The sequence below is a fragment of the Rhamphochromis sp. 'chilingali' genome (genome assembly GCF_963969265.1).
Source record: "Rhamphochromis sp. 'chilingali' genome assembly, chromosome: 11".
In the NCBI taxonomy this organism is placed as follows: domain Eukaryota; kingdom Metazoa; phylum Chordata; class Actinopteri; order Cichliformes; family Cichlidae; genus Rhamphochromis; species Rhamphochromis sp. 'chilingali'.
In genome coordinates this window covers 10,127,990-10,154,048 of record NC_137938.1, presented here as the reverse complement: position 1 = coordinate 10,154,048, position 26,059 = coordinate 10,127,990, and the positions used below count along the sequence as shown (strand labels likewise).

General features: G+C 41.2%; 2 protein-coding genes across 2 annotated transcripts in view; both read left to right on the top strand.

Moving 5' to 3' along the window:
• Positions 1–3,679, top strand: part of LOC308405580 (F-actin-uncapping protein LRRC16A-like) — an 82,318-nt gene extending 78,639 nt beyond the window's left edge. Inside the window, exon 38 of the mRNA XM_080896252.1 lies at positions 1,636–3,679. Coding sequence (XP_080752378.1) covers positions 1,636–1,808 — 173 coding nt within the window. The 3' untranslated portion in view covers positions 1,809–3,679. The remainder of the gene's footprint in view (positions 1–1,635) is intronic.
• Positions 3,680–5,015: 1,336 nt separating this feature from the next.
• LOC308405824 (secretagogin-like) lies at positions 5,016–22,965 on the top strand. Its single transcript, XM_080896573.1, has 11 exons — positions 5,016–5,202; positions 5,614–5,684; positions 8,976–9,068; positions 13,057–13,146; positions 14,875–14,931; positions 15,264–15,341; positions 15,914–15,969; positions 16,170–16,215; positions 16,347–16,406; positions 18,078–18,146; positions 22,401–22,965. Exons 1-11 carry the CDS (start codon positions 5,133–5,135, stop codon positions 22,527–22,529), a joined length of 819 nt encoding a protein of 272 aa, XP_080752699.1. The 5' UTR covers positions 5,016–5,132; the 3' UTR covers positions 22,530–22,965.
• The last annotated feature ends 3,094 nt before the right edge of the window (positions 22,966–26,059 follow it).

Genomic DNA, 26,059 nt, shown 5'->3' with positions numbered 1-26,059 from the left:
CCGCTGCTGTATTTTCTACAAAATGACAGATGTGACACTGACAGATTCGGGTCACAGCTCTCACAAGGCTCTCACTGCCTTTGATCTACTATCTATTATGTAACACTTACACATAATTATTAATGTGAGAGTTTGTATTTGAAACCCTGGTCCAGTGGCCAATCTTCAAGTGACCTTTGACAAAAGTTTTCATTTCAAACATGAATACTGGGTAGATCCCAACATTTAAAACGTAAAGCACTGCCTTTATATTCCTTATGATGATTGTAAATTCAACTTTATATGAAAAAAGTAAATGAAACATCACAGAAAGAAATAACTCGGAAAGGTTCCAGAGTTGCCTAAAGGAGGAGCTCAGTTTAGTAGCCACATAAAGAAGTCATTGATTTGAATCTAAATATGACACAAGAAGGAGCTGAAATGTAGTCCCTGTTGTTATCTGGTTGTTATCTGGTTGTTATCTGTTCCTGATGGAGGAATCCACACAGTGTGTTTATTCAAACTACATTTAAACAGCAATGTTAACTTCTGTTCAGATTAAAGTCCCAGTTCACCAGAAGCCTGAAGCCACTGTGGTCCAGTAAGCGAAGACTACAGACCGTCTTCCCCCTGGTCTCAGTCATCTCACTGAACTTGCCCATATTACTGTCCAAACACCTCATGTTCCCCATGATGATCACTCAACAGCTCCGCCTCTGAAACTCTGCACTTTGCACTTTCCTCCAGATCTCATCTGGGATCCCAGGCCTCGCTCCAGGCACTGCAGTTGTCAGCGTGATCTGCTGGTCAATGTAGTGCAAAGTAAAACCACTAGTAAACTTTAAAAAAAAAAAGTAATTTTGCAAGATTTCAAAAGCAAAAAGTTGCCATTTTGACTCAACATAATGATCACAATAAGCAAGAAAAATCAACTTCATGCAGGCTACCACTCAGAAAAAGTGTTGTGAGTTTGGAGTGAGATTCTTTTTGAAAGTAGATACAAAGTACAGCTCCTGAAATATGCTGAAACTACAAAGACGGGATCAAAGCCAATATTCAAACTGTGGACAGCATAAATCTTAATCCCTAAAGTGAGTTTATGTATTATTAACTGAGTGTAGGGCTGCCGTTGAGAATATTTAAAATATTGCAATTTTCTCTCCATTTCTTAATGGAACATATGGAACGCCACTTCTTTCATTCCCGTGGGACCACAGAGCTTAAATTCATTCATGTCAACTCAACCAATCATATGCCATGGTACTGAATCTTACTCTTCAAATTGCACAGTCACAATGGTCTGTTGCCAGTTTAGAAATATGGTTAAAAAAGCTAACTATGCTTCTGCTCGAGGCTCTGAGCTAAAAGGTCCAAACATAGATAGCTAAAATGTTACAAGTTCTCTTGATTTAATTTTATTTTCGCTTTCCTTTCATAGTCTTATAACTTAATAATATCATTATTACAGCAGCAAACATGGTTATTTTTTCCATTATCCTACTGTTCAAAAATAACCATAATATAGAAAGAGAACCGAGGTGAAAATAAGCAGCCATCAGTCCTTGTGGGTTAGTCACTAAACAATAAACAGCTAAAACTGTTAAAGTTTTCTTCTCTTTCTTGCTTCATTATTTCTTCTCCTTTTATCTCCACCAGTGAGATCTATGTTGGACTCTGTTCAGCGATCCAGCCCTCTCAGCACCAACTCTGAAGATCACAGCTCCTCCAAGAACAAGGACCAAAGTGCAAACTCAGACAAGGACAAAGCAGCAGGCAAGAAGTCCTCAGACTCTGGGGAGGAGGCAGACAAAGACTTTATTTTGATATAAGTAAAACAAATTGACGTAAAACGCCTGTTGACAAGCTTCAAATTTACATTGAACGAAGGAAGGCCCCCACAGGGCAGCAAACCTAACTGTTGTTTCTTTTGTGTTAGAGCTTGTACCTGTAGGTCCTGTCTGACTGCAAAGTACAACAATCATATTTGGTTTGTAGTAGTTTATAAAAAGAAAACCTCTTAATTTAATCATGTTTAATGATGGGTTTTAACTCCTTGGTTATCTAACCTAACCCAAATACTTTACTATGTCGCAAAAGAGCTTCCTTCTCACAGACAGCCTTCTCTCTCCTCTCTAGATCACACTATTGATCTCTGCTTTCAGGTAAAAATCTCATGTCTGGAACTTGAATAGAAATCTTAAGTTTTCAAACCACTAAAAATGATGCATGACATTTATACAAAAAAGCAGAGAGACTGTGAAAGTGTGTGTACGTGTAAAATCTTTAACTTGAGTCTTTCTGTTGTCTGTTGCCATAGCTCGTCTCCGAAGGACCAAACACGCAATACCGCTCACGTCACGATTACTGTACTTTACCCATACAACCAGACCAGGAATCAATGGCGTTTGTTTTTTTCAATATATTTTTACAGATTTTGGTATATACAATCTTCAGCATGTGCAAAGGACTTTTTGGGGACTTCAACGGTGCCTGAATCCATTATGCAATTCGTGTTTTTTTTACAGGAATATACAGGTTTCAGCTGAGACTCTAAGCAAAGACAGAACTCAGATATATTTGATGTACTTTGACTTACTCACAGGGGACTAGCCAGACTACACTGCAGGACTGAGGGATAACTCTAAATCAGTGTAAAGCAAACACACCACCTGGACTCAAGTTAGACTCACTGCAAGAGCTGGAGTGACAGTGCGATGTGTTTAACCTGAACTTTATTGATAATCAGTATGGCTTCAGCACTGTTAAATAATACTGTTCTCTGTACGTAAACACTGTGGAAAAATATCTTATTTGCTGTTTTAAGGGGAGAGGATACCACTAAAGTGCAATACAGAGTTTGATTGTATACATTTTGGCCAAATTTCTGTGTTTATAACAAAATTAAATTCTTACTAAGTGTTCCTGAAAACAAATTGCAGCCTTTAGTCGAAATGTTGAGACTCTGTATTGCTCTTAAAGATAAAGAGGGCTCCTTCCTTCCAAAAACAGACTAATGTTATTCATTGAGTAATATTGACATTCCTCCAAAAGAAAAGCCCAGGCTTTGAAAATAACCTCATCAGTTTGTCCTCTGTGTAAAAGCAGGATACAGGAAGGAAATCCAGCCTTCAGACACTCTTCTTCCTCAGCATCTTCCAAATTTAGTTCACTTTTACTTTCCACACAGGACGGGGGAAAAATCTCAAGCCATTAGGTGGCAATCATAATGCTTAAATTCAAAAAGCAAGCAGTGCCTAAAGTGAAAGTGAACTGAAGGTAGCAGTATTTTGACCACGTGGACCTTCGGGCTATTTTGTACATACCATTTTCAGGATCTGACTGAGTCACATTAGCTCGGGTCTCAGGCCAAATTCTTCTGATTTCTCTCTTCTAAGAACAAGCAGTGACCTTTTCACACTGATACAGTTTGCAAACTTTCTCAAATACATGGTGCTTTTGGACTCAATAATCTTCAGAATTGAAAAAAAGTAAAGAAAACAGTGAAAGTGGCAAAGGATTTGTGGACAGCTCATCTCTCCATCTGCACGTGATGCTGTTTTTTTTGATACTGGACCGTGCAGTTTCACAGACGTTGCATAAATGGTTTGATATCCCACTCATGCCACGTCGGTTTTTAGTGGCCGATATGCTTCAGTCAGCCCACTCTTCCTGAGTGTGATGCTGCACTGTGTTGCCAGTTCAGTCTTAAACAGATGCCTCTGTTTTTATTTCGAGCTCTGCAGTCACTCGGTCTGACATAATGTCAGCATCACACTCTATAAACACCGGTATGTAAACTCCAACCTTTTATATCGCATTAACTACTTATTCTGCAGGTCGAGCTGTGCTCTATTGTCATTTTGATATGTGCGCTCAAGATTGGGTCTTCATGAACAGTGTGAAAGGGCCATGGCTTGTATTTATGTTACTGTGCAAGAGCCTAATTCAAGTCAGGGCCAAAGGTCTTACTGGTGCACCTTTTCCATATATTATGGTGTCTTCTGATGTCTTTTTTCTAGGGTTAGGTTTTGCTTCTTTGTCACTAATCATGGACTTGAAATAACGTCTCTGCTGTATATAGTCTTGTCCCTAAGAGCTGCTTTGATTTTCAACACTCAGACTTCACTTTTTGTCTCAAAGGTGTTCACGCCTATCTAAAACAAACAAAAACAAAAAAAGCACTACTTTGCAATATGCTGCAAGGAAAGGATCCGGACATCTGTGGTGTCGCGTGAAAGATAGTTTCCAGTTTCCTTCCAAACTTGAGTGTCCACATCGTTTCTGTTGGTGGGAGAAACATGAAAATAACTCGTAGCATTAAGTTTAGACCTCGGTGTCTACGTGTGTGACTGCATGATGTGACTGTGAGTTGTACTGTATGTATATATGTGCTGTCATACATGTAGGTGTGTGTATATATGTATGTGTAACATATGCACGTGTAATATACTTACATATGATATAGCCACACACCTATGTGACCGCAGCGAATCCTATATTGTTTTGGTACTAAGTACACTTCTATACTAGTGATTTGTTTGTAACTTATTTGGAATAATAAAAAAAAAAATTCAAAAAAAGCAAACAGTGGCCGGTGATGTCTTGATCATTTGTTGGTTTTCCTCTCACTTGTTTATAAATGTAGAAATGAATTCTTTGTACGTAATTATTTATTAAACGTAATCACTTTAGGTTTACTTAGATTGTTAATGGCACTTCAATGTGTTTTTGTTGTTTGGTTGTTTCCTTCTGTCATTAATACATCACTTGTTCTGTTTGGACACGGTTAAATATGTTCCACTAAGTCTGATGATGGGCATTTCTTCATGCAATTAATACTGATTAAAATAATTTTACAGGCTATAACATTTGTCACGTTGTGTGTATCTGCTGTTCCAGTTGAAGATCTGCTTTGCAGTGTAGCTAAACAACCACCAGATGGCAAATACAGTAGTGCTGTTCCTTCTGGATGTGAACTGTGTGTTTCTCTCTCTCCCTACACACACATACACAGAGGAAGGAGGAGTGGTTTTTCGCTTAGTCACAAAAAGCATATGTCAACCAAGCAGGCTACAGTGTAAAAACAGTTTGTCACCTCAGACGTCGTTCTTTCTGTATGTGTAAAGTTCACAGCCTGCTTTTCCTTAATAAACATGGACTCTGCCTTTGAGGACCTGGACGCAGCTGGTTTCCTGGAGATATGGCAACACTTTGATGCAGATGGTAAGGACATTCACTCATGTCTTCTTATTGTTCTTATAATAAAGATACATAAAACAGTGGAGTACCTAGAATTATTTTTTTGTCATTGTTAGACATTTAAGAAAGGTGACCTCTCATGAAGTTGAAATATTATAATCACATTAAAAAAAATAAAAAAAGAAGAGAATGAGTGAGTTGTTCATTTCCTGTAGGAACTTTGTATTAATCACATCTGAAAAGATTAGATAAAACAAAGAGGGTGTTGAATACTAAGCAGTAGTGCAAAGTTGCACAAGACACCTAAAAATATGAACTCGGCTTGTTTATGGTAGAGCTACTTCTCCACTAGGTATTTATTTATTTATTTGAAAGAAAATCCAACTTTGTTTAATTGTTAATGACATCGGGATTTTCTTTTTTATAATTGGACAGATAATGGCTACATTGAGGGCAAAGAGCTTGATGACTTTTTCCGTCACATGATGAAAAGACTGCGTCCACAGGTAAGTCGCCTCTGGATGAATTATTGCGATGACAGCTGTTAAATACAGTCAAGGGCAGCTGATCAAGCACAATGCTGAAAATTATAGCATCGTAACATCTGATCCTGACACTCTGTGTGCATGTAGTATGATTTTATCTCTATATAGTATCAGTAGAAGTAGTGGTGTAGAAATTTGCATGAAGGCCTGCATTTTATAGATTGTTTAGTCTAATGCTTTTCTATTTCTGTTGCCACAAAATTTACAAATTGCTGCACAGTAGGAGGTATTTTCTTCTTTTTGGTCTCATGAATTCACTGGAGGCAGTTTATGAAAAGAAAAGCGTGAATTGGGTAATCCCAATTTTAATTCAGACACAGAATTCACAGCATTTTCTGCCGTGTGGGCAGCTGAACATTATGGAGCTATCTAAAATGGGTGGGGTAACTTAAGGATGTTAGGCACAACTCAATTAAAGAGCTCTGGGCACTGTCAGGAAAAGCACTTGACGTGATTAGAAACTGGCCATTTCTGTGTGTTTTGTGCACTAATGACACATCGTGTTTACTGAGGAACGTTATAGTACCATTGTCTTGAAAAAAAGACAGAGCCAGCTCTTTCCTAATGGACACTGAGACGAGCACACATCTATTAGCACACGTTCATGTTTGCATGTGTGTTTATCAGTGGAACTCCCTTGGATACTAATTATGTAGTACTAGTACAAACAGACCACCAACCACATGTCCTTTTTGTCTTTCTGATGTTTGCTTTCCATCCATAATGCCCCCCCCCCAAGGTGATATAGTGTTTGGTGTGTTTGTTTTTGTGCTACAAAAGCACTTGACAGTCATTCTGTTTTTTTCTATTCATTGCTTTTGAACTATTGGGCAGCATCAGCCACACAGTGCTCTTTGGTTTGTTCTTTTGTTTCCTGGAGTGCATCATGCCACATAATTATGCATGTGGTGCAAAATATTGTACAAGAATTGCTCACAAGTTGCATACTCAGGTTTTATGTGATACATTGCAAGTCTAATGTGGCAGTAAAATCTAAACAATGCTCAAGTTAGTATTGTGCTAGTCTAGAAAAACATGTTTTTCAAATTAAGTTGTTTGCTTTAAAATCTTTACTTAGCAACAGAGTGAGTGATACAAGGCTAATGCTCAAGAGCAATACTCTTTCTGCAATGAGAAGGGCTGTCACCTTGTAGTCTGCAGACTGTGTACACTGCATTGGATGAAGCAGAGAGTCAGACTTCAGCCCCTTAGATCCACAGGTTTCTATAGTTACTGTTACAGAGTGGTTCATGGTTAAAAAAGAACTGAAAGATGAGCTGCTAAATATACTTTAAAAGAACTTCAGTGGCTCAAAATTATCGCCTTCAGTTGATTCACACTTATCTGACATCTGGCAGAGAAAGAAACTGGTCTGCAGAGGAAATGAAAGAAGCTGAGATAAGCATGCAACAAACTAACTCTGCACTGCTTTTTCTTTCTTTTTATGGTCTATTTAATTTTGTTTACAGTCTATTAGAAAGTGTTTTCTTTATTCTTGAATGCAACTCTAGTACAGTGTTGTGCATCAAATAGCAAGTTAAGAATCCATCAGATAAAAGCACATAATTGAGATGGTAATGGAAAATAAAAAGACCCAGCACAGTCTGTCCACTGGGAATCTCAATGGATCAGTGTTGTTCTATTCTAGGTGAAGACTCAAAGCACTCTACACAATATGCCTCATTCACATCCATTCATACTAGTACTTTTTTCTATCTAAGTGCTTTCTATCTAACAATTAGATATTCCAATGAATACATCGAAGAGTAATTTGTGGGTTGAGTATCTTGGCCAAGGATACTTTGGCGACCAGCCAGGGATCGAACCACCAACCTTCCACTGAGTAGAAGACCTACTCACCTAATGAGCTCCAGTCACTCCAGTCACAAGCCTCTGGATTGTTGTTAGGGTACTATATAAACCGAATGACTGATAAATGAACTGAAAAAGATCTCATTTTGTCCGAAAAGTTGTCAGCTCTCTCAGGACTGCTCTTTGACTTGAGTCAACAGGTTGGTCTGGCAGTAATTACAACGAGCTCGCACAGGTCCCAAGGATGGTTTCCAGTGGATGGATCAGTCGGTTCCGAGCCCCTTTTTGTTGGCATGGTGATAGACAGGCTGGCAGTGGAGATCAAAGCAGTAGTCTTAGAAAGCGATGATGTTCCCAGACAACATTGTGACCTGTAGTTCGAATACGGAGCATGTAGAAAGGCCCTGCAGAGGTGGGGGTATGCCCTGGATAATAGAGGAATGAAATTTGAAGTAAGACAGAATATGTGAATGAGAGATAAGTGTGGAAAAGTGAAGCTGCAAGGAGTTGAGGTATTCAAGGTAGAGTAGTTTAAATACACTTGAGAGAAGTAAAGAAACGAGTGCAGGTAGGGTGGAGTGAGCGGAGAGGAGTGTGGGGGATGATTTGCAACAGAAGGAGCAGCAAGAGATCAAGGGAATGTTTACAAGATAGTAGTGAAACCTGCTGTGATGTATGGTTGGGCGATGCTAGCACTAACAAAGAGAGAGGAGGCTGAGCTGGAGGTGGCAGAGCTGAGGAAGCTGAGATTTTCACTAGGAAAGACCAGGATGGGATTAGAAATGAAAACATCAGATAGACAGCTCGGGTTCTACATTTTGGAGACAAAGTTAGAGAAGCAAGTTTGAGCTGTATTTAACATGTGCAGAGGAGGGATAGCTGATATATTGGACAGAGGGGGTTTGAGGTGGAGCTGCTAGGCAGGTGGGGAAGAGGAAGACCACAGAGGAGGTTCATAGATGTTGTGAAGGGGGACATGCAGAGTGACAGGAGAATGGTAGAGGGTAGATGTAGGCAGGTGATCTCCTGCAGTGATAATGTAGTGAGTAGTGAGAATGGGAATGTGAAAAGGAAGGCCAAGTAAGTGAACTGTGGGTTAAGCTGTGGATCAGTTAGCCTGGGGTAGAGAAAGCAGACCTTGAGAGAAAAAAAAGTCTTAGATTAAATAAGTATCCATGGTGACACTGCTTAAAATAAGTGTGACTCACCCATTGAAGTATTATGTTCAATATCTTTGATTCTTAAGATTCTCAAATATATAGTAAGCAACCTGTATGTAATAGCATAACTGGATTTATCTTATATATTATATTTTATTACTGTGTACATTTAGAACCGTTGTTTATTCCACACTGTAGCTGCCTTTCAGTTAAACCGTGTACTGGTTTTGTAATGGTTGAGTTTGGATAGAGAATCAATGTTTTGTTTTAATTTGTACAGGACAAAGTCACTGAAGAAGATGTCCAGAATTTGAAGAAAAGGTTTATGTCTGCCTATGATGTCACTGCCGACGGGAAACTACAGATTCAGGAGGTACAGCCAGTTATGTCTCATAACACACATGAATTCTCCTTTTTTCTTTAATACCAAAGCTTTCAGCAAAATGTGAAAATTTAAGCTGTACAATTCTAGACTTTGGTGTGCACAAACATCCAGCATGACACTACAAAGTCACTCTCTGATAACTTGTTTAGTTTCTTGGGCTAACTTCCTGTTTTCTATACACTTTGTCTATTCAAGTCCTCCTATCACTTCTTTAGCTGCATGTCCTTTTCTTCTTTTATTTACCTCATCTATGTATGACAGTAGCTCAGTCTGTATGTTATCTAAGAAGAACTGAAATTATTCGGACTAATGGGGCTTATCCAAAGTTATCCTTGCAGCGAAAAGACAGCCAGAGGAGAATAGCACGAAAATCCTAATTTAAAGAGTAACAGTCCATATAATAAATATCAGTTTGCTCTATATACAATGTATAAACTGTACTCTTTTGTTCTTTTGATGCTTACATTATGCAGTGTAAACAATATACTGGCATTGTGAAAGGCCCACTGATTTATTTTAATTCTTCAAACATCGACATCATTTTTTTTGGGGTTTAACCAGGGTTAATTCTTACAGGACTTTCTGATTTATTCCATTTATTTCCTTAAATCAAATGTGACTGACGAGTTAACATGCAGCAGCTGTTCCCCTGAATTTTACAGACATATTTATATGTCGCTGCTCTCCCGAGCTCCACTCTGGGTAATTGATGCACCTCCCAGCTAAGCAGTAGCCACAGTGCTTCATCAGAGCAATGAAATGAATTATGTTTCCTTCTAACACAGAAACTTTCAGCCATTCATTAGACCATTCCCATGTGTGCAGCAACCACAGACACAAAAGCTTAGGCATTTACTCAGAAAGCTGAAAATAAAAATCAATACATATCTTCCCTAAGTGCCCCGTTGAAGATTTACTGTGACCGAGGCAGGGACAGAGTATTCTTTGTAGCTTCATGTTCTGCCCATCTGAATTTCCCGACACAGTTTCAAAACCATAACTCAGGTTTTATGTCAGTAATTGCTTATAAAAATTTCCAGTCTGGTAACAATCATCCTTTTGTGCCAACTCTGTTTGTGTGGATGTCACTATAATCATTTTTATGTAAGCTATTATAATTGTTGTGCTAATTTAGCAGGTGATTCAAGCTCTTGTCCAAACAAATGGAAAGGCAATCGTAGTTTCAGTTGTCACATGCAGTCCCTGGCTGCTTACAAGTACACCTGTTAAATCAAGCAAATATCTAATAAGCCAAACCTGTGGTAGCAATCAAATTCAACAAGGTCAAGATGACCTGCTGAAGGTCAAACTGACCTTCAGAGCTGGAGAAGAACGGTGATTTAAATGAACATGGTGTGTTTTTTGGTGCCAGAATGGCAGCTCCGAGTATTTCAGAAACGGCTGATCTACTGGGATTTTCACACACAACCATCTCTAGAGTTTTCAAAGAATGTTCTGAATAAGAGAAAATATTCAGAGAGTGCCAGTACTATGGTGCTTTGCTGATGTGAGAGGTCAGAGAATGGCCAGAACTCTTGGAGCTGATAAGAAGGCAACAGTAAATTAAATATCCACTCATTACAAACAGATGGTGAATCTTTAAGTAGATAGGCTACAGCAGCAGAAGACTGGATGCTGCCTGATATGATGAGTCTCAATTTCTGCTGCAATATATACATGGTAGGCCAGGATTTGAGGTGAATGGAAAGAAAGCATGGAACTATTCTGATTCATATACAGTATTACACCATTGTTGGCACAAGTTCGCACTAACTGAACACTACAGGCTACCTGAAGACTTTACTTCCACCAGTGTGTGCCCACCTTCTAATGGCTGCTTCCAGTAGGATAATGTGTACAATGCTCTGTGGTACTAGCTCAGAAACTGAACTAGTTCAGAGACAAGTTCAGTCTCTGAGACAAGTTCAGTCTCTAAACAGAGTATGTAGTAAACTAACACCTCTGTTCAAACACTTCTCTTGTCATACTTGTCATAGAGAGTCCTCCAGATGTGTGTGCAAGATTCAAGGTGACAGAGCTTTAGCTGCGATGCTCCACACACACATTCATAAAGACTGCAGTTATCATTTTTAACAAAGTGTAGCTAATGTTCAGTCTCAACACATAAAAATTCACTACATGTAAATGTGTGCTAGGACATATATTGAGCATTTTATTTGCATCATAGTGGTATAAGTTGAAATACTTATTTAAGTCATATCATTTATAGATGTAGCATCTCATCTGGGTTTGTACCAGGAATTGCTACACACTTGAAGATAAATGTGTCTGAATCAACCACTTTTTGGGTCATGATGCCATCTCCCCACCCTGCACGCTTGAGACATCCTCACATACCGTAAATGTCGGGCTATAAGCCGCTACTTTTTGCACAAGCTTTGAACCCTGCGGCTTTTAGTCAGGTGCGGCTTTTCTATGGATTGTCCGTGATTTTTGTCATATCGTAAGACGATTTGTTTTGTGTGTTCCGCTGTTGTACGGCACTACGTTGCCTGGCGGAAGGATCGGGGTTCAAGAGTAGTATGTTAGTCACATGTCCGTCCGCCAGGCAACGTAGTGCCGTACGAAGTAGCGCGAAAAACAAACTTCAAAGTAGCGCTACGCGTTCAGCGGGAGTCGTGGATGATGAGCGGCGATAAACTTGCAAGTTATGCCCAAAAAGCAAGTTATGCCCAACTCCACCGGTGGATTCTGACAGCGTGGAAAAGTGTGAAAACATCCACGATCACCAACGGATTTTGAAGGGCTGGACTGCTGCATGATGGAGAGGAGGACACCGCCACGGCCCTTCTGAGGGTGTTCGACTCTGACACTGACAATGAGGATTTCTTTGGTTTTGAAAGTGACAACGAAGGAGAGAAGAAGAGTGGATGACGAAGCCATCATGAGCCTGTTTGTATCCGACACTGGAGAAGAGGACTTTGGTGGTTTTAGTGCGCAGGAAGAAGAGAAAGATGGTGGTGAATGACTGACTTTTCTTCTTGTTAAAGCTGTGTCACTGCACCTGAGCCTAAAAGGTAGTCCGAATCTATTTTTCTGGTGTGCTGTAGGCTACTGTTATGTACTACATGTGCAAATATGTACCCATAACTTGTTTTTCAAAATATTAATAAAAGTGATGTCTCCAAACAGCCATCTCTTTCCTGACAATTCCCTTTGTGCATATTCTCTTACATATGATAAGTCAACATTGAAACACCTGCGGCTTTTGGTCAGGTGCGGCTAATGTATGTACAAAACAGGATTTTCCCCTGATTTTAGCTTGTGCGGCTAATATTTAGGTGCGCTTTGTAGTCCGGGAAATACGGTATATTATTAGTAGGAAGTCAAAAACCCAGAAAGCCACAATATCCTGTCTCTGCTGCAGTTGCTGTTTCTATACATGAGTGATCTGTTTAAGTGCACTTAGCAAACAAACTGTTGTGTGCCAGATATACATCATGGCATGAATTCTTTGGTGTGTGCAACTGTTATGTTGCGACCACATGCCTCACTGGCAAAAAGAAAACTTACAGAGGTCTGTTTTGCATCTGTGACTTTTGTTTCACGGCATTAAAGCGAGCTAAGAAAAAACCATTAAGCAACACTTGTTTAGGCAATCAGCTCTTTAAAAGCCACATATTTTGTGCAGTAAACAATTTTGTTTTACTATAGGTCTCATCAGGATTTGTGACCTGAATGCGCCAGTATTATCTCGTGTTTTAGTAGGAATGATGATCGAAGATGGTTTAATCTGCTAATGGAGGCCTGATGTTGGTTAGAAGGACAGACAAGAGTAAAGCATCATGAACTGGAGAGGAGCCAGGATGGGCTAGTGCAGGACCACACCTAAATTAAATCATCCCCATGTGTTGTCTCCCAATATGGAAACTTTAGTCGAGAATTAAGATGAAAAGCTTCACGGAGCATCATCATTGTCTTTACTCAGATTTTTGTGTCTGTTTTTATTTTCCAGCTGGCCCACATGATCCTGCCTGAGGATGAAAACTTCCTTTTAGTTTTCCGCAGAGAAAATCCTCTGGACAACACTGTTGAATTCATGACGGTAAGGTCAAAAATAACACACGAGAGCAGAGCATGGCATGACCTAAGCATCGCCCATCAACAATTTTAACAATTAAAAGTAATGCCAGTAGTATTAAAACCTCTCAAACCCCAGTGGTATCTTGATGACCCAGGCTTTGAGGCTTGCATATGGAGAACACACCGTTAAAGATCTGATTAGTGGACTGTTTTTTATATCCTCAAATGATACATTATTTCACTGGACATCATCGTCCTTTTTTTGCACGTTGGAAGAGTATGAATGGGCTCAGGTGTTCTTTTATTTGATTAAGTTGACTAAAAAATCTTCATGGCAGGTCAGATTCAACAAGTCGCATGTGAGATTTCTGCATGAACGCTTGCAGCTACTGATTGTTGTTTGAAATGCTTTACAGTGTGGTGATAGCCCATTGTGGTTCTTCAAACCTTCAACAGGTTTTCCTGAATATATTACCCAAATTACTCACCCATCGAAATCACTGAGTTCAGGTGTTCCACTTCACTTCTGTGCTCACAGGGGTAAAATTAACAAACAAAGAATGGGTCGCTCTTCCACAAAGGGAATTCCAGGGTGGTACCGTGATAGGATGCCACCTGTGCTACAAGTAAAATTTCCTCACACTTAAATTTTCCACTGTCAGCTGTTAGTGGTATTAAAAAAAAGGTGGAAGCGATTGGGAGTGTCAGCATTTCATCCACGGAGTAGTAGGCCATGTAAAATTAAAGCATGAGGTGCATGTTCTGCAGAGGTTGCCAACTTTCTGCAGAGTCAGTTGCTACTGACCTCCAGACTTCATATGACCTTCAGATTAGTACAAGAACAAAGAGCAGAAAGAGCTTCATGGCATGGGTTTCCATAGCCGAGCACCTGCATCCACACCTTACATCACCAAGTGCATGTAAAGTGTCAGCTGCAGTGGAGACGTGTTCTCTCATCCTCTTCTCCCTCTGGCAATCCGATGGCTAGGTTTGATGGTTGCCCAGAGAACAGTACTTGTCTGCTGGACTGTGCCAAGTATAAAGTTTAGTGGAGGAGGGATTATGGTGTGGGGTTGTTTTTTGGGGAGTTGGACTCGGTCTCTTAGTTCCAGAACGCTCTGTGCTTCAGCATACCAAGACATTTTGGAAAATGTCATGCTCCCAACTTTGTGGGAACAGTTTGGGGATGGCCCCTTCCTGTTCCAACATGACTGCGCACCAGCACACAAAGTAAGGTCCAGAAAGACACGGAATGAGCACGTTTGGTGTGGGAGAACTTCACTGGCCTGCACAGAGTCCTGACCTCAACCGATTTGGGATTACTTAGAGCGGTCTGGTCCAACATCAGCGTCTGAACTCACATGTGTGTTTCTGGAAGAATCTTCACTAATTCCCATAAACACACTCCTAAACCTTGTGGGAAAGCCGTCCTAGAAGATTTGAAGCCGTTATAGCTGAAAAGGGTGGTCTGACATCATATTAAATCCTATGGATAAAGAATGAGATGTCACACAAATGTGTTTGCATGTGAAGGCAGACAAGTGAGTACTGTTGGCAATAAATCCATAATAATCGATCTAAAGTAAATCTGCACTGCACTTCCAGGGAATTTCACCAGCAAACTGCAATTCTCTTTAGTTAATATCCTGTAAAAACATGATGATATGAGTTACCATGATTTTACAGTATTCAGATAGTCTCAATAACCGCGGGACATCACATGTAATACTTTGCTGATTTGCCTGTTTAGATATGGAGGAAGTATGATGTTGACTGCAGTGGCTACATATCGGCTCAGGAGCTGAAGGTAACAAAAATAAACTCCTTGTGAAGCAGAAGCATTTAATGTGTCTTTTCCTCACTGACTGTTTCCTGTTCTTCCACATACCAAGATGCAATCTTTTTCTTCAGAATAGAGATTCGTTGTTTTTGGTGTGATCTAGTAATGGCTGTTTGATTTAGAGATATACGGTGCTTTAAATGCATATCAATGCTGTGAATGTCTTTACTTTTTTTTCATACCGTGCATAAATAAAGCGCTATTTTTGTTTTGGTTTTGTTTTGTTTTTTTGCAGAATTTGTAAACTAGAACTCCTAGAACTGACTGTTTTGCTGTTTGATTATTTGATAAACCGACAGGCTTTCCTGAAAGACTTGTTCGAGCTGCAGCACAAGGAAGTGACACCGGACAAGCTGGAGGACTACACTGATACAATGGTAGTAAATCCAACTCTTGAATTAAGTGCAATTAGTCCTTGCTGACAGTTTATGCTGTTGATTCAGTGTGAAGCTGGACTCATCGGCCCCTTCATTGACTTAACTGTTAGCCGGATCGCCTGTTGCATTTCCTGTGTGGCTGTGTAAAGCTGGTAAAGGAGTTGTGGGTTTCCTGTAATGTTGACTTGTATTGGTTGTCCCCAAAACATTACTTGTTTTTATTTAGTTTTTATTAGAGATTTTTGCGATTCTTGTGATGTCATTTTGTTGGTATTTTCTTTGCTTTTGCGGCTATCAAATGACAAAAGGATCAAAATCGAGCAATATCAAATACAAATTCTTTTTCCCCAGTTACTTTTCTACCAGCCTCAAGTGTCAGACAGCCTATTCCTTCTCCTTTATAGTTTTCATTTTACAAGAGATTGATTCTCCCATAGAGGCATACAGATTGATGAGTGGCTCTAGAGTCGCAGGTGGTTTTAAGAAAAAAGGCAGAAAAACAAAGAAATAAGACAGACGTTCACTGAGGGTTATGTTTTTCATGCTTCTTAACACATCCTGTTATCTTGCAGATGAAAATCTTTGACAAAAACAAGGACGGACGTTTGGATCTGAACGAGCTGGCGAGGTACGGCTCAAAGATTCTTGCTCAGTGATAACAGCTCAAGATGCTACATGTCTCAGAATGAATTCCACTGTCTCTTACCGGATACACAGAATGTCCGTTTGTTTAGTTATTCTGTAAGAATGAATGAAACTATTCATAAGATTATTTCAAAGCTGGTGATACAAACTATTTCCCTGTTTTTTCCATGTTTTTCCCATAAGGATCTTAGCTTTAGAAGAAAATTTCCTTCTCCAGTTCCGAATGGATGTAAGTTTCTTCTTTATGTTGCTCTTTCATAAGTTTTGTAACTGGATCAACAACAGATTAAAATCTATGATTAAATCAAATTCTTGTTTAACTTTTTTCCCTCCTCCCGTCTCGTCCCTTGTTCATCCAAGGCCTGCAGTAAAGACGAGAGAAAGAGAGACTTTGAGAAGATTTTTAACCACTATGATGTTGTAAGTACAATAATACAGTGAGTGGATGAAAGACAATCATTTCCAGACATGTTTTCCACGTTATTCATCAGCACATTCTGAAAGAAAATATGGGAATATTGTGGTAAGACATCGTGTGGAACAAGTGACACATCATCACTACATTTGTTGCGCCTCTAAAATGTTGCATCTGCACTGTATTCCAACTTCTCAGTGTACTGTTAATTGTTACGGCAAGTCGTAGCAGATAGTTGTGATGAATCACATGATCGATCTCAGTGGAAGACAACACATAACTGAAGACATAAGCAAGGAGGCACAAAATACAGGGGATATTTAGTAGGAGTAAACCAAATTAGGTATTACTCTGCAGGTATTTTTACATGCCACACAATGTGCAGCTATGTGCAGGTTTATTAACTGTCCATCTCTAACAAATATTTCTTTGGTTGCTTGTTCAACAAGCTAGAGACTAAAGGGAGAAAGGCTGCTGTCTGGCTCAGTGTTAAACTGACTGAATATTAAAATAAAATCTGCATCTATGTAGACAAACACTATTTGGCTTGCCAAATGCAAACCTAGGGGTCAAATAATATTGGATGTTTGGATTCAGGTTTTCTTTGTTAAAACAAAGCAGATATTTTTTGCTGTAGCAAATACAAAAAATAATAATAATTTCAGCAGAAATCATGAGCAAAGCACCCTGTGGTGATAAAGCTGCCGGCAGTGGACGGCTGTATAATATATTATTTTCTGCGCCCGCAGTTGCCAATTTCCATGTAGTGTGTCGATCAGATTGTAACATAAAACATGGGTTCAGCAGTCTCTTTTCAACTTGTTATTGAATCTCTTATCAGTAGGACTGACCCTAGGACAGATATCATCAGCACTATTGTCTTCCTGTGCCAATTAATAGCACTCACAGATTTGCATACTGTGCTGCGGTGGGCTCGGTACATCTGTAATCTAGATGATGATGTAAATAATCCATTATGTAGTCAAATCACACTCTGGGATGATGAGTTAACGCTGTCATTCTGATTAATCAAACACCTACTGCAGCCTGAGAACCCTCCAATAAGCCCACATATTCCCGAAAGTAATCTGCATGCAGTTGTCAAGTTATACCTGAGGAAATGATCTGAATGAACCCTTTTTTTCTGTACTTGGATACATGATCAAATCAGCTTACTGACAATTGTTCTGCAGTTTTCAGGATATTAAAGAATAAAGTAGTTTAAGTACTTAACATATAATAGAGTAGAAAGATGGGAACAAGTTAGTTAGCTAATATTTTAACATAGGCAGAAGGTTAAAGAGCTAAGAGCTGGTCTCTTGGTAAAACCCAGTTCTATTCTATAAACATTTAAGTATTTATATGAGTAGTTTTTAGCACAGAATAAAAGACAGTGACGTGATTCCCTAAGATCTGATTTTTAAACTTTTTTCTATGAGTCGTTTCACCGACGCCTGCAATTAATTTCATTCATCCTCCGATGAGTTTCCTTTTCCTTTGTACATAACAATTGTGGGACAACCCTCACCCCTAACTAGCAAACAAAAGAAAGAAAGAAAAAAGGAAAAAGCTGACTGCCTGACTAATGTGAGTGGGAAGTAAGTTACAAAGGATAATAAGCGCCTTTGTTTTTACCTCTCTACTTTCCTACAACTTCTTTTCTTTTTCTTGTTCAGAGTGAGACAGGAGCACTTGAGGGTCCTGAGGTCGATGGCTTTGTCAAGGATATGATGGGCCTTGTCAGGGTAAGAGTCTGTTCTTTGGTCCACTTAATGTAATGGTTGTGCCAGTCAGAGTAGTACTGTCACGATCCTGGGTCTTATGACCCAGTGTTTTGAGTTTTAGTTCATTTTGATGTTTTAGTTTATGTAAGCCCTTCAGGTTCCTAAGTTCATTTGTTATCATGCTTAAGTGTTTCTAGTTCTTATTATTTCCCCCTCGTGTTTCCAACTATGGTAAATCTCCCCTGCTTTTCATGTGTTTCATGTCTGTGTCTTACATTGTGAAGTTTGGGTTGTCATGTCTACGTCTCATTATGTTTCCTGTTTTATTGTGAAGAGGTCTGGTGTTTCTGTGTTCATCGTGTTCAGTTTTACTCTTCCCCTGTGGCGTTGTTATGTTCATGTTGATCTACTGTGCCTTTCTGTTCCATGTTTCAGATCCCTATGTTCTGTCTCCCCCAGTCTGTTAAGTCCACATGTCTTGAGTTCCGTCAGTGTGTTTCCTGTTTTACTTTCACAGTCTGTTCTATGTTAATGTTTCTAGTTTTGCTTCCCTTGCCTCGTCCTGCTTAATTACTCTCAGCTGTGCTCTCCTCCTGTGGCTCATTCCCCCTCGTTATCCCTCAGTGTATTTAAGCCCCATGTTTCTCTTTGTCAGTGTTGCGTCCTCCATCATAGCTGTGTGATTTTTCCCTGTGGCTCCTTGTGCTTTAGTTTTTCCCAGTTTAGTTTAGTTTATTTTGTGTTGTTTTTCGTGTCCCACTTCACGCCAGCAATAAAGCTGTGTTTTTTGAGTTTACCTTTTGACTCTGTGAGTTTGCGTTTGGGTCCTACTCTTGCCTGCACACGGCCGTATTGTGACAGAAGGACGCAACCAGACAATGGACCCAGCAACTCATAATCCCTCCGCTGAGCTCCGGGAGGACATGATCTATGCGGTGGAGTTTCTATGCCAGGAATGGTTTGCGCTGCCCTTTGAAGAGTACCAGGAGGAGTTAGCCATCCGTCTGCAGAGGATGGTTTCTGGACTTCCCTGGCTATTTGGCACGCTAAACCCTCTCATCCAGGACTTCCTCGTTTCCACCGTACACATCCGCCCGGATCGGCCTCTCCACTATGAAGACTCGGAGGAGGTTCAGCCCGGTCCGCTGGAGGATTCGCGGGCTGGCACGTCTCCTCCCCCTCCTTCCCGGAGAAAACGGCGTTCACGCTGTCAGCAATCCCGAGCAGCGGAGCAGTTTTCTTCCACTGCTGGAGGGCCCGAGGAGCCCGTCCAGCTTCATGCCATGTCAGCTGGAGGGCCCGAGGAGCCCGTCCAGCCTCAAGTCACGTCAGCTGGGGGGCCCGAGGAGCCCGTCCAGCCTCACGCCACGTCAGCTGGAGGGCCCGAGGAGCCCGTCCAGCTTCATGCCATGTCAGCTGGAGGGCCCGAGGAGCCCGTCCAGCCTCAAGTCACGTCTGCTGGGGGACCCGAGGAGCCCGTCCAGCCTCACGCCACGTCAGCTGGAGGGCCCGAGGAGCCCGTCCGGCCTCACGCCACGTCAGCTGGAGGGCCCGAGGAGCCCGTCCGGCCTCACGCCACGTCAGCTGGAGGGCCCGAGGAGCCCGTCCGGCCTCACGCCACGTTAGCTGGCGGGCCCGAGGAGCCCGTCCGGCCACCTTCTGCTTCACCACCTGTGGCTGTAGTGCCGCCACCTGCAGGACCACCACCTGCTGCGCTACCGCCTGCTGCTTCTGCGCCTCAGCCTGAGGACGACACCTCGCCTGGTTCTGCTACACCTCAGTCTGAGAACTTATACGAACTCATCTCACCCACTATAGACTGTGTGTTGCTGCAACTTACACAGCCTCCTGCCACGTCAGCTGGGGGGCCCGAGGAGCCCGTCCAGCCACCACCTGCGGCTGCCTCACTGTCACCTGGTTCTGCTTCAGCCTCGCCTGGTCCAGCCTCAGAGTCTTCAGCCTCGCCTGGTCCGGCCTCATCAGAGTCTTCAGCCTCGCCATGTCCGGCCTCTGCCTCTGCTGCGTCTGGCCCTGCCTCGCCTCAGCCAGAGGTCTCCGCACCTGCTGGCCCTGCCTCGCCTGGTCCTGTTGCGCCAGCTGGAGGTTCAGCCAAGCCCGTCCAGCATCCTTCTATGCCGTCGACTGCAGCGCCATTATCTGGTCCTGCCTCGCCTGGTCCTGCCACGGCCCAGCCAGAGGTCGACAGCACACCTCTGCTCGTCTCGCCTGCCAAGCCACGTCCAGCATGGCTGTTTCTGGGGCCTGTCAAAACAGCCTGTTCATGGAAACCCACCAAACCACCCGACGGGTCTTGTCCACGTCGCCGCCGGCCGCCAGCCAAGCCGCCCGAGTGTGGCCAGCCATACCTGCTTCGCCACTGCCTCCTTCCTCGTGGCCGGCCCCCTGAACCTTTGAACTATGAACTGTTATGCTATCGACCTCCAGGACGGCCCCCTGAACTACTTAACTGTGGACTTTTGTGCTGTCACCCTCCAGGTTGGCCCCCGGAAAGTTTTGAGAACTGTCTCCGGAGCTTTAGTGCCTTTCATGGGCTTTTTGCGCCCTTTTTGTGGGACTTTTGCTCTGGTTTTGGTCGGTTTCGTGTTTGTTTCTTTGTTCATGGTTTTGGGCGTCTGGAATCCACCCTTGAAGGGGGGGCTCTGTCACGATCCTGGGTCTTATGACCCAGTGTTTTGAGTTTTAGTTCATTTTGATGTTTTAGTTTATGTAAGCCCTTCAGGTTCCTAAGTTCATTTGTTATCATGCTTAAGTGTTTCTAGTTCTTATTATTTCCCCCTCGTGTTTCCAACTATGGTAAATCTCCCCTGCTTTTCATGTGTTTCATGTCTGTGTCTTACATTGTGAAGTTTGGGTTGTCATGTCTACGTCTCATTATGTTTCCTGTTTTATTGTGAAGAGGTCTGGTGTTTCTGTGTTCATCGTGTTCAGTTTTACTCTTCCCCTGTGGCGTTGTTATGTTCATGTTGATCTACTGTGCCTTTCTGTTCCATGTTTCAGATCCCTATGTTCTGTCTCCCCCAGTCTGTTAAGTCCACATGTCTTGAGTTCCGTCAGTGTGTTTCCTGTTTTACTTTCACAGTCTGTTCTATGTTAATGTTTCTAGTTTTGCTTCCCTTGCCTCGTCCTGCTTAATTACTCTCAGCTGTGCTCTCCTCCTGTGGCTCATTCCCCCTCGTTATCCCTCAGTGTATTTAAGCCCCATGTTTCTCTTTGTCAGTGTTGCGTCCTCCATCATAGCTGTGTGATTTTTCCCTGTGGCTCCTTGTGCTTTAGTTTTTCCCAGTTTAGTTTAGTTTATTTTGTGTTGTTTTTCGTGTCCCACTTCACGCCAGCAATAAAGCTGTGTTTTTTGAGTTTACCTTTTGACTCTGTGAGTTTGCGTTTGGGTCCTACTCTTGCCTGCACACGGCCGTATTGTGACAAGTACTTAGCTGAAAATGCTGACATTAGCTTACAAAACATCGTCCTACTGAAGACTATACCCCCCTCTGTTCTTCCACATCTCAGCGGTGGTCTATTGGATCAAGATCTGGTGACTGTGGAAGGCATTTGAGTGCAGTGGACTCATTTTCACGTTCAAGAAAGCAGTTTGAGATGATATAAAAGGATGGGCATGGTCAGCAGTGATGCTCAATTGGTACTAAGGGGCCCAAAATGTGCCAAGAAAATTACACTATTACACCACCACCAACAGTGTGAACCATCTGCCTGATGGCTTCATGTTTTCAAGTCACCAGACAGGGCAGTGTTTTACAACCTGTTTCATTTTGGCCAGTTTGTGCACATTAAAGCAAATGAAACAGGTGTGCCTAACAAAGTGGCCAGAGAATGTATCTGCTCAGTAATTGCTGGTGGCGAAATCATTCATCATCATATGTAAACAAGATTAATCATCAGTCATTGCTCTCCCTGTTGTACCATCTCTCTCCCTTCAACAGCAGAAATGAGAGTTGTTCCTATACAGCTTCACTGTTTTGTGTGTGACCTACATTACGTGTTATGGCGAGTGTGTAATGTTGTGTTATCTATATGAAACAGATTTATCAGACTCCCTACTTCCTGAATACAAAAACTGATCATGCTCATGCACACACACTAATGACACGTTGCTGTAAACAAAAACAAAACTCCTGTTTTCTACCCGTTTTCTTTAGTTACACAGATATTAATCTATAATATAAATAAATACTGAATACAAAGAAGGGAAAGTCACCACATTAGTTAGAGATGAATTTGTACTTTTCTCCTCTCCAGCCTAATATCACGGGTCCTGAGCTGGACAAGCTGCGAGCCGTTCTGCTGCGTCACTGCGATGTCAACAAGGATGGAAAGATCCAAAGGAACGAGTTAGCTCTGTGTCTGGGAGTCAAGCTGAAAAATTAGAGATCTGTACTGTACTAGTGGATTATGAAACAATGACGCTACGTGTGCTGCTTAATCGATAATAAATGATAGCTAGTGAAATGCTGTGTTATGCTCTAAGTCAAGTTGCTAAGTTATTAAAGGTCAGCATTCATGGTGTATTGGATCCTGATATGCTAGGCATAATAAGATGCTCTGTGGCGAAATAAAATGACCTCTGATCTGAAATTACAGGTTATTTGTGCATGAAAACAATGAGGTTTGAATGTTACGTTGAAATGAACTTCAGTGCCATATGATTTGTGGTATATCAGTGTGCTGTTTCATGTGAAAATAAATCCTTTTTTCATTCTGATGTTTTCTTGGAGTACCTTATGCACTTGCATGTTTCTCTGCTTACAGAGAAGGCTTACTCACAGGATGTTGAGAATATTTTTACTGTAATGGTCTGCAGAGGAAATAAACAATGGCATATTGATTTCTCGTGTCATGTAAAATCTTTAACCCTCTCAGGCTCAAATTAAGTTTTTGTTGCTAATGCACAAAAGAATACCTGCAGTGGTACTTCTGAGTAAAAAAAACTCATAAAATATGTATGTGGGGTAATCAGGTTGTTAGCTTTTAAATGTCGCAAATCTGCAACGCCTGCCTTGAGAGGGTTAAAATGTTAAAGCCGGTGCTGGTGTTTCCTGTAGAAAATAATAACATGAAAGCTGCACAGTCTTTGTAGATGAGACGCCTTTTCAGTTTCTTTTATCAGTTTTATCACATTGATGATGATGACTGCAAAAACACAAGGAAAGAATTATAATGTTTGGAGTGTGCAGAAGCAAATAAGGGGCTACAGAAGGTGTGTCAAACATAAGGCCCAGGGCCAGAATTGGCCTGGCAAAGACTCAAACCTGACCAGCTGAAATGCTTCGGTAAAAGTGAAGGAGGGCGTCAATTTTGTGACTTTTAAATGTGTTTTCATACGTTTAACTACTTTTCCTGCTGATGAAGATCTCAAAGTAAACAAGCAAAAAACAATTAAATGTTCCTGTTTTTGCTGTCTATAGATTTTTTTTTTTTAAATGAACAAAAACCTTGTTTTATAAATACGGAGCGGTCTGGGCAATGAACTACCAGCACCTTTTCTGTAATATTACACATCTGTCAAAAAGGAAGACCAAGACATGCTGTGGAAATTCAGTTTCTTCTTCTTCTTCTTTTTTTTTAACCTTATATTGAGACATCTCAGAGATTAGTTATTACACTGACAGAAAAGAGAGTTTCACTCATCCAGCCCACTTCTGGGTAAAGTTTGCTGTATGTGACCAACATGTAAAATGAGTTTCACATCCCTGGGATAAAGATTAATCCAATAGCCGTTTGTTGGCTGATCATTTGTATTCTAAAAACACTGTTTCTGATCAGGCTAAGCTCAATGATCTGCTTAGAGAAGGTCAGGTCTAAATACTCCACCACATACACTGTAACACATGTCATTCTGATCCTTCTCTGCTAACAGCTCACAGAGATGGACAATGTAAACTAAAGCTGTTAAAATAAAAACAGCCCTCAAGCCACTGAAAGGGACTAATGGTGAAGACCTAAAAGCTTTACTCTGGATTACGGAGCCTCATTAACCTTTGAGTCTCCACAAAGCTCCTGTGCGCGCATGTGTGTGTGTGAGAGATCACTCACCAAAGAAGCCTTGCTACCTTTACACTGTTTGCTTTATACAGGTAATAGGTTCAGTTGCGAGTGTTTTCGTGCATGTCTGGTACAGTTAAGGGCTGATTGTGTGTTTTTGTGTGGGCAGAGCAGCTGCTACCCAATTGCTGCAAAACACTTTCCCATTATGGCCAACCACCGTATCACATGAATCATTTGCAGTGGCTGTTTAACAGCTATTGTAGGCGAGTAGGAGGGAATTTCAATAAAATACAATTTCTATCATCAAGGCTGGAGCACGGTGTATTCAGAATTATTCAGGCCATTTTTTAGTTTAATCATTCTTGTATTATCAGCTGAATAAAACTTAATTTTAGATGACAGTGCTTTCAGATTGACCTGGACTATATCTGAACCACTATCAGCCTGCCAAAGGCTGACGATATCACAAATATATTGAGTCAAAACAGAAGGCTCTTGGATTTTTAGATCCGCTTTACCGGGAAAATGTAATATTTTCTTTCCCCAGGAATAAGCTTAGATATAGATGGCTACCTCCTTCATTTATGAATAAAAATGACTGCACGGAGAAAGATCCATATTTTTGTGTAAATAATTTCCACTTTATAATATTGGTTGTATTTATTTAGTGGAGACGTGATGCCTCTTGATATGTGGCCTCGGAGCAAAATATCCCTGAACCACCATTGCTCCAAGCCCCTAAACAGGTTATAACCCTATTAGGTAGAGCTTAATTCTTAAGTAATGACCCATGGATGCATTTATTTTGTAGTGTTCCACTGCAAGAGCTGTGCCTGATACTTTAAAGCTCTTGGAGTATGTCTATTGAAGCCAGACACAATATATGGTTAAAGGGTAGCTATAGTTAAGTCTAAGATATGCAGATCATGTTCACATCTATGCAACTGTTTCTGCAAACATCTGTTAAACTAATCTGAGCAAACAGGAAAGCATACCACATCACTTGTCAAATATGGTGGTGTAGAGGTTTATCTGTGTAGTTTCTCAGTCATCCAGGCCGTGGCACTCTAAGAATCTTGGAAGAAAAGCGAGTGACTTTTATCCTTTTGTACACTGCGCCTAAAGGAGGCCGTCTATGTCCGCGGTGAACAACTGTCACTGAATAAAGGGAGCGTTGTGATACCAACTGTCTGCCACCTACAATGCAGTTTTGCGATCAACATCCACTCACATGTGTCAGGTGACCCCGATGGGTCATCCCCAATAGGGCGAAGCAAGATCTTACAGTGGTTTCACCCCAAAACCTCTGGTGGTAACAAGGCAGACCTTTTTCCACACCTTGGCTCATGTGGTGAAACACATGATTAACAGTTGGTCAACAACCCTTTTAAGGGACAATCCCCTCAGGGTTTTAAATACCTGGGACTTGTGGAGGGGAAACATCTTCACGAAACTTCAGGCGCTTTATTTTCAAGCTCCTGAGACAATGTAGAGGTGCACAGGATGTTTCTGTGTGCTTGGATTAAGTTGAATACATTAAAACTCAAAAACAAGTCTGCATGACATTCAATTCTTTAAATGTTCTAGTTCATCCTCAATAGGAAAATCAAATTATTAATAATAGATTTTAATCTATAGTGTCGGTACATTATTGCAGGCTGAAAATGCATTACAAGTCACTTAAGTGAAGGTGTTGCTCTGTTTTTGACCTTAACAGTGCTGATACATTTCATTTATAAAAGCAGATTTTGGTTTTTTGCCAATTCAATGCAAATTTATCATCCAAAAATACTCTGGCTTGTCTGCTTGCGTTCATGTCACACTTTCACAATCAACATCCTGCACCAGGAACCTTCCTCTGGTCTGCACCAGGCTGCACCTGTCAAAATTCACACCAGCCCATATTGCACTTA

Coding starts and splice junctions, on each gene's coding strand:
- LOC308405824 (XM_080896573.1), top strand. CDS start 5,133: ATGGACTCTGCCTTTGAGGACCTGGACGCAGCTGGTTTCCTGGAGATA. Junction 5,685..8,975: donor TGAAAAGACTGCGTCCACAG/GTAAGTCGCCTC, acceptor TAATTTGTACAG/GACAAAGTCACTGAAGAAGA. Junction 18,147..22,400: donor ATATGATGGGCCTTGTCAGG/GTAAGAGTCTGT, acceptor TCTCCTCTCCAG/CCTAATATCACGGGTCCTGA.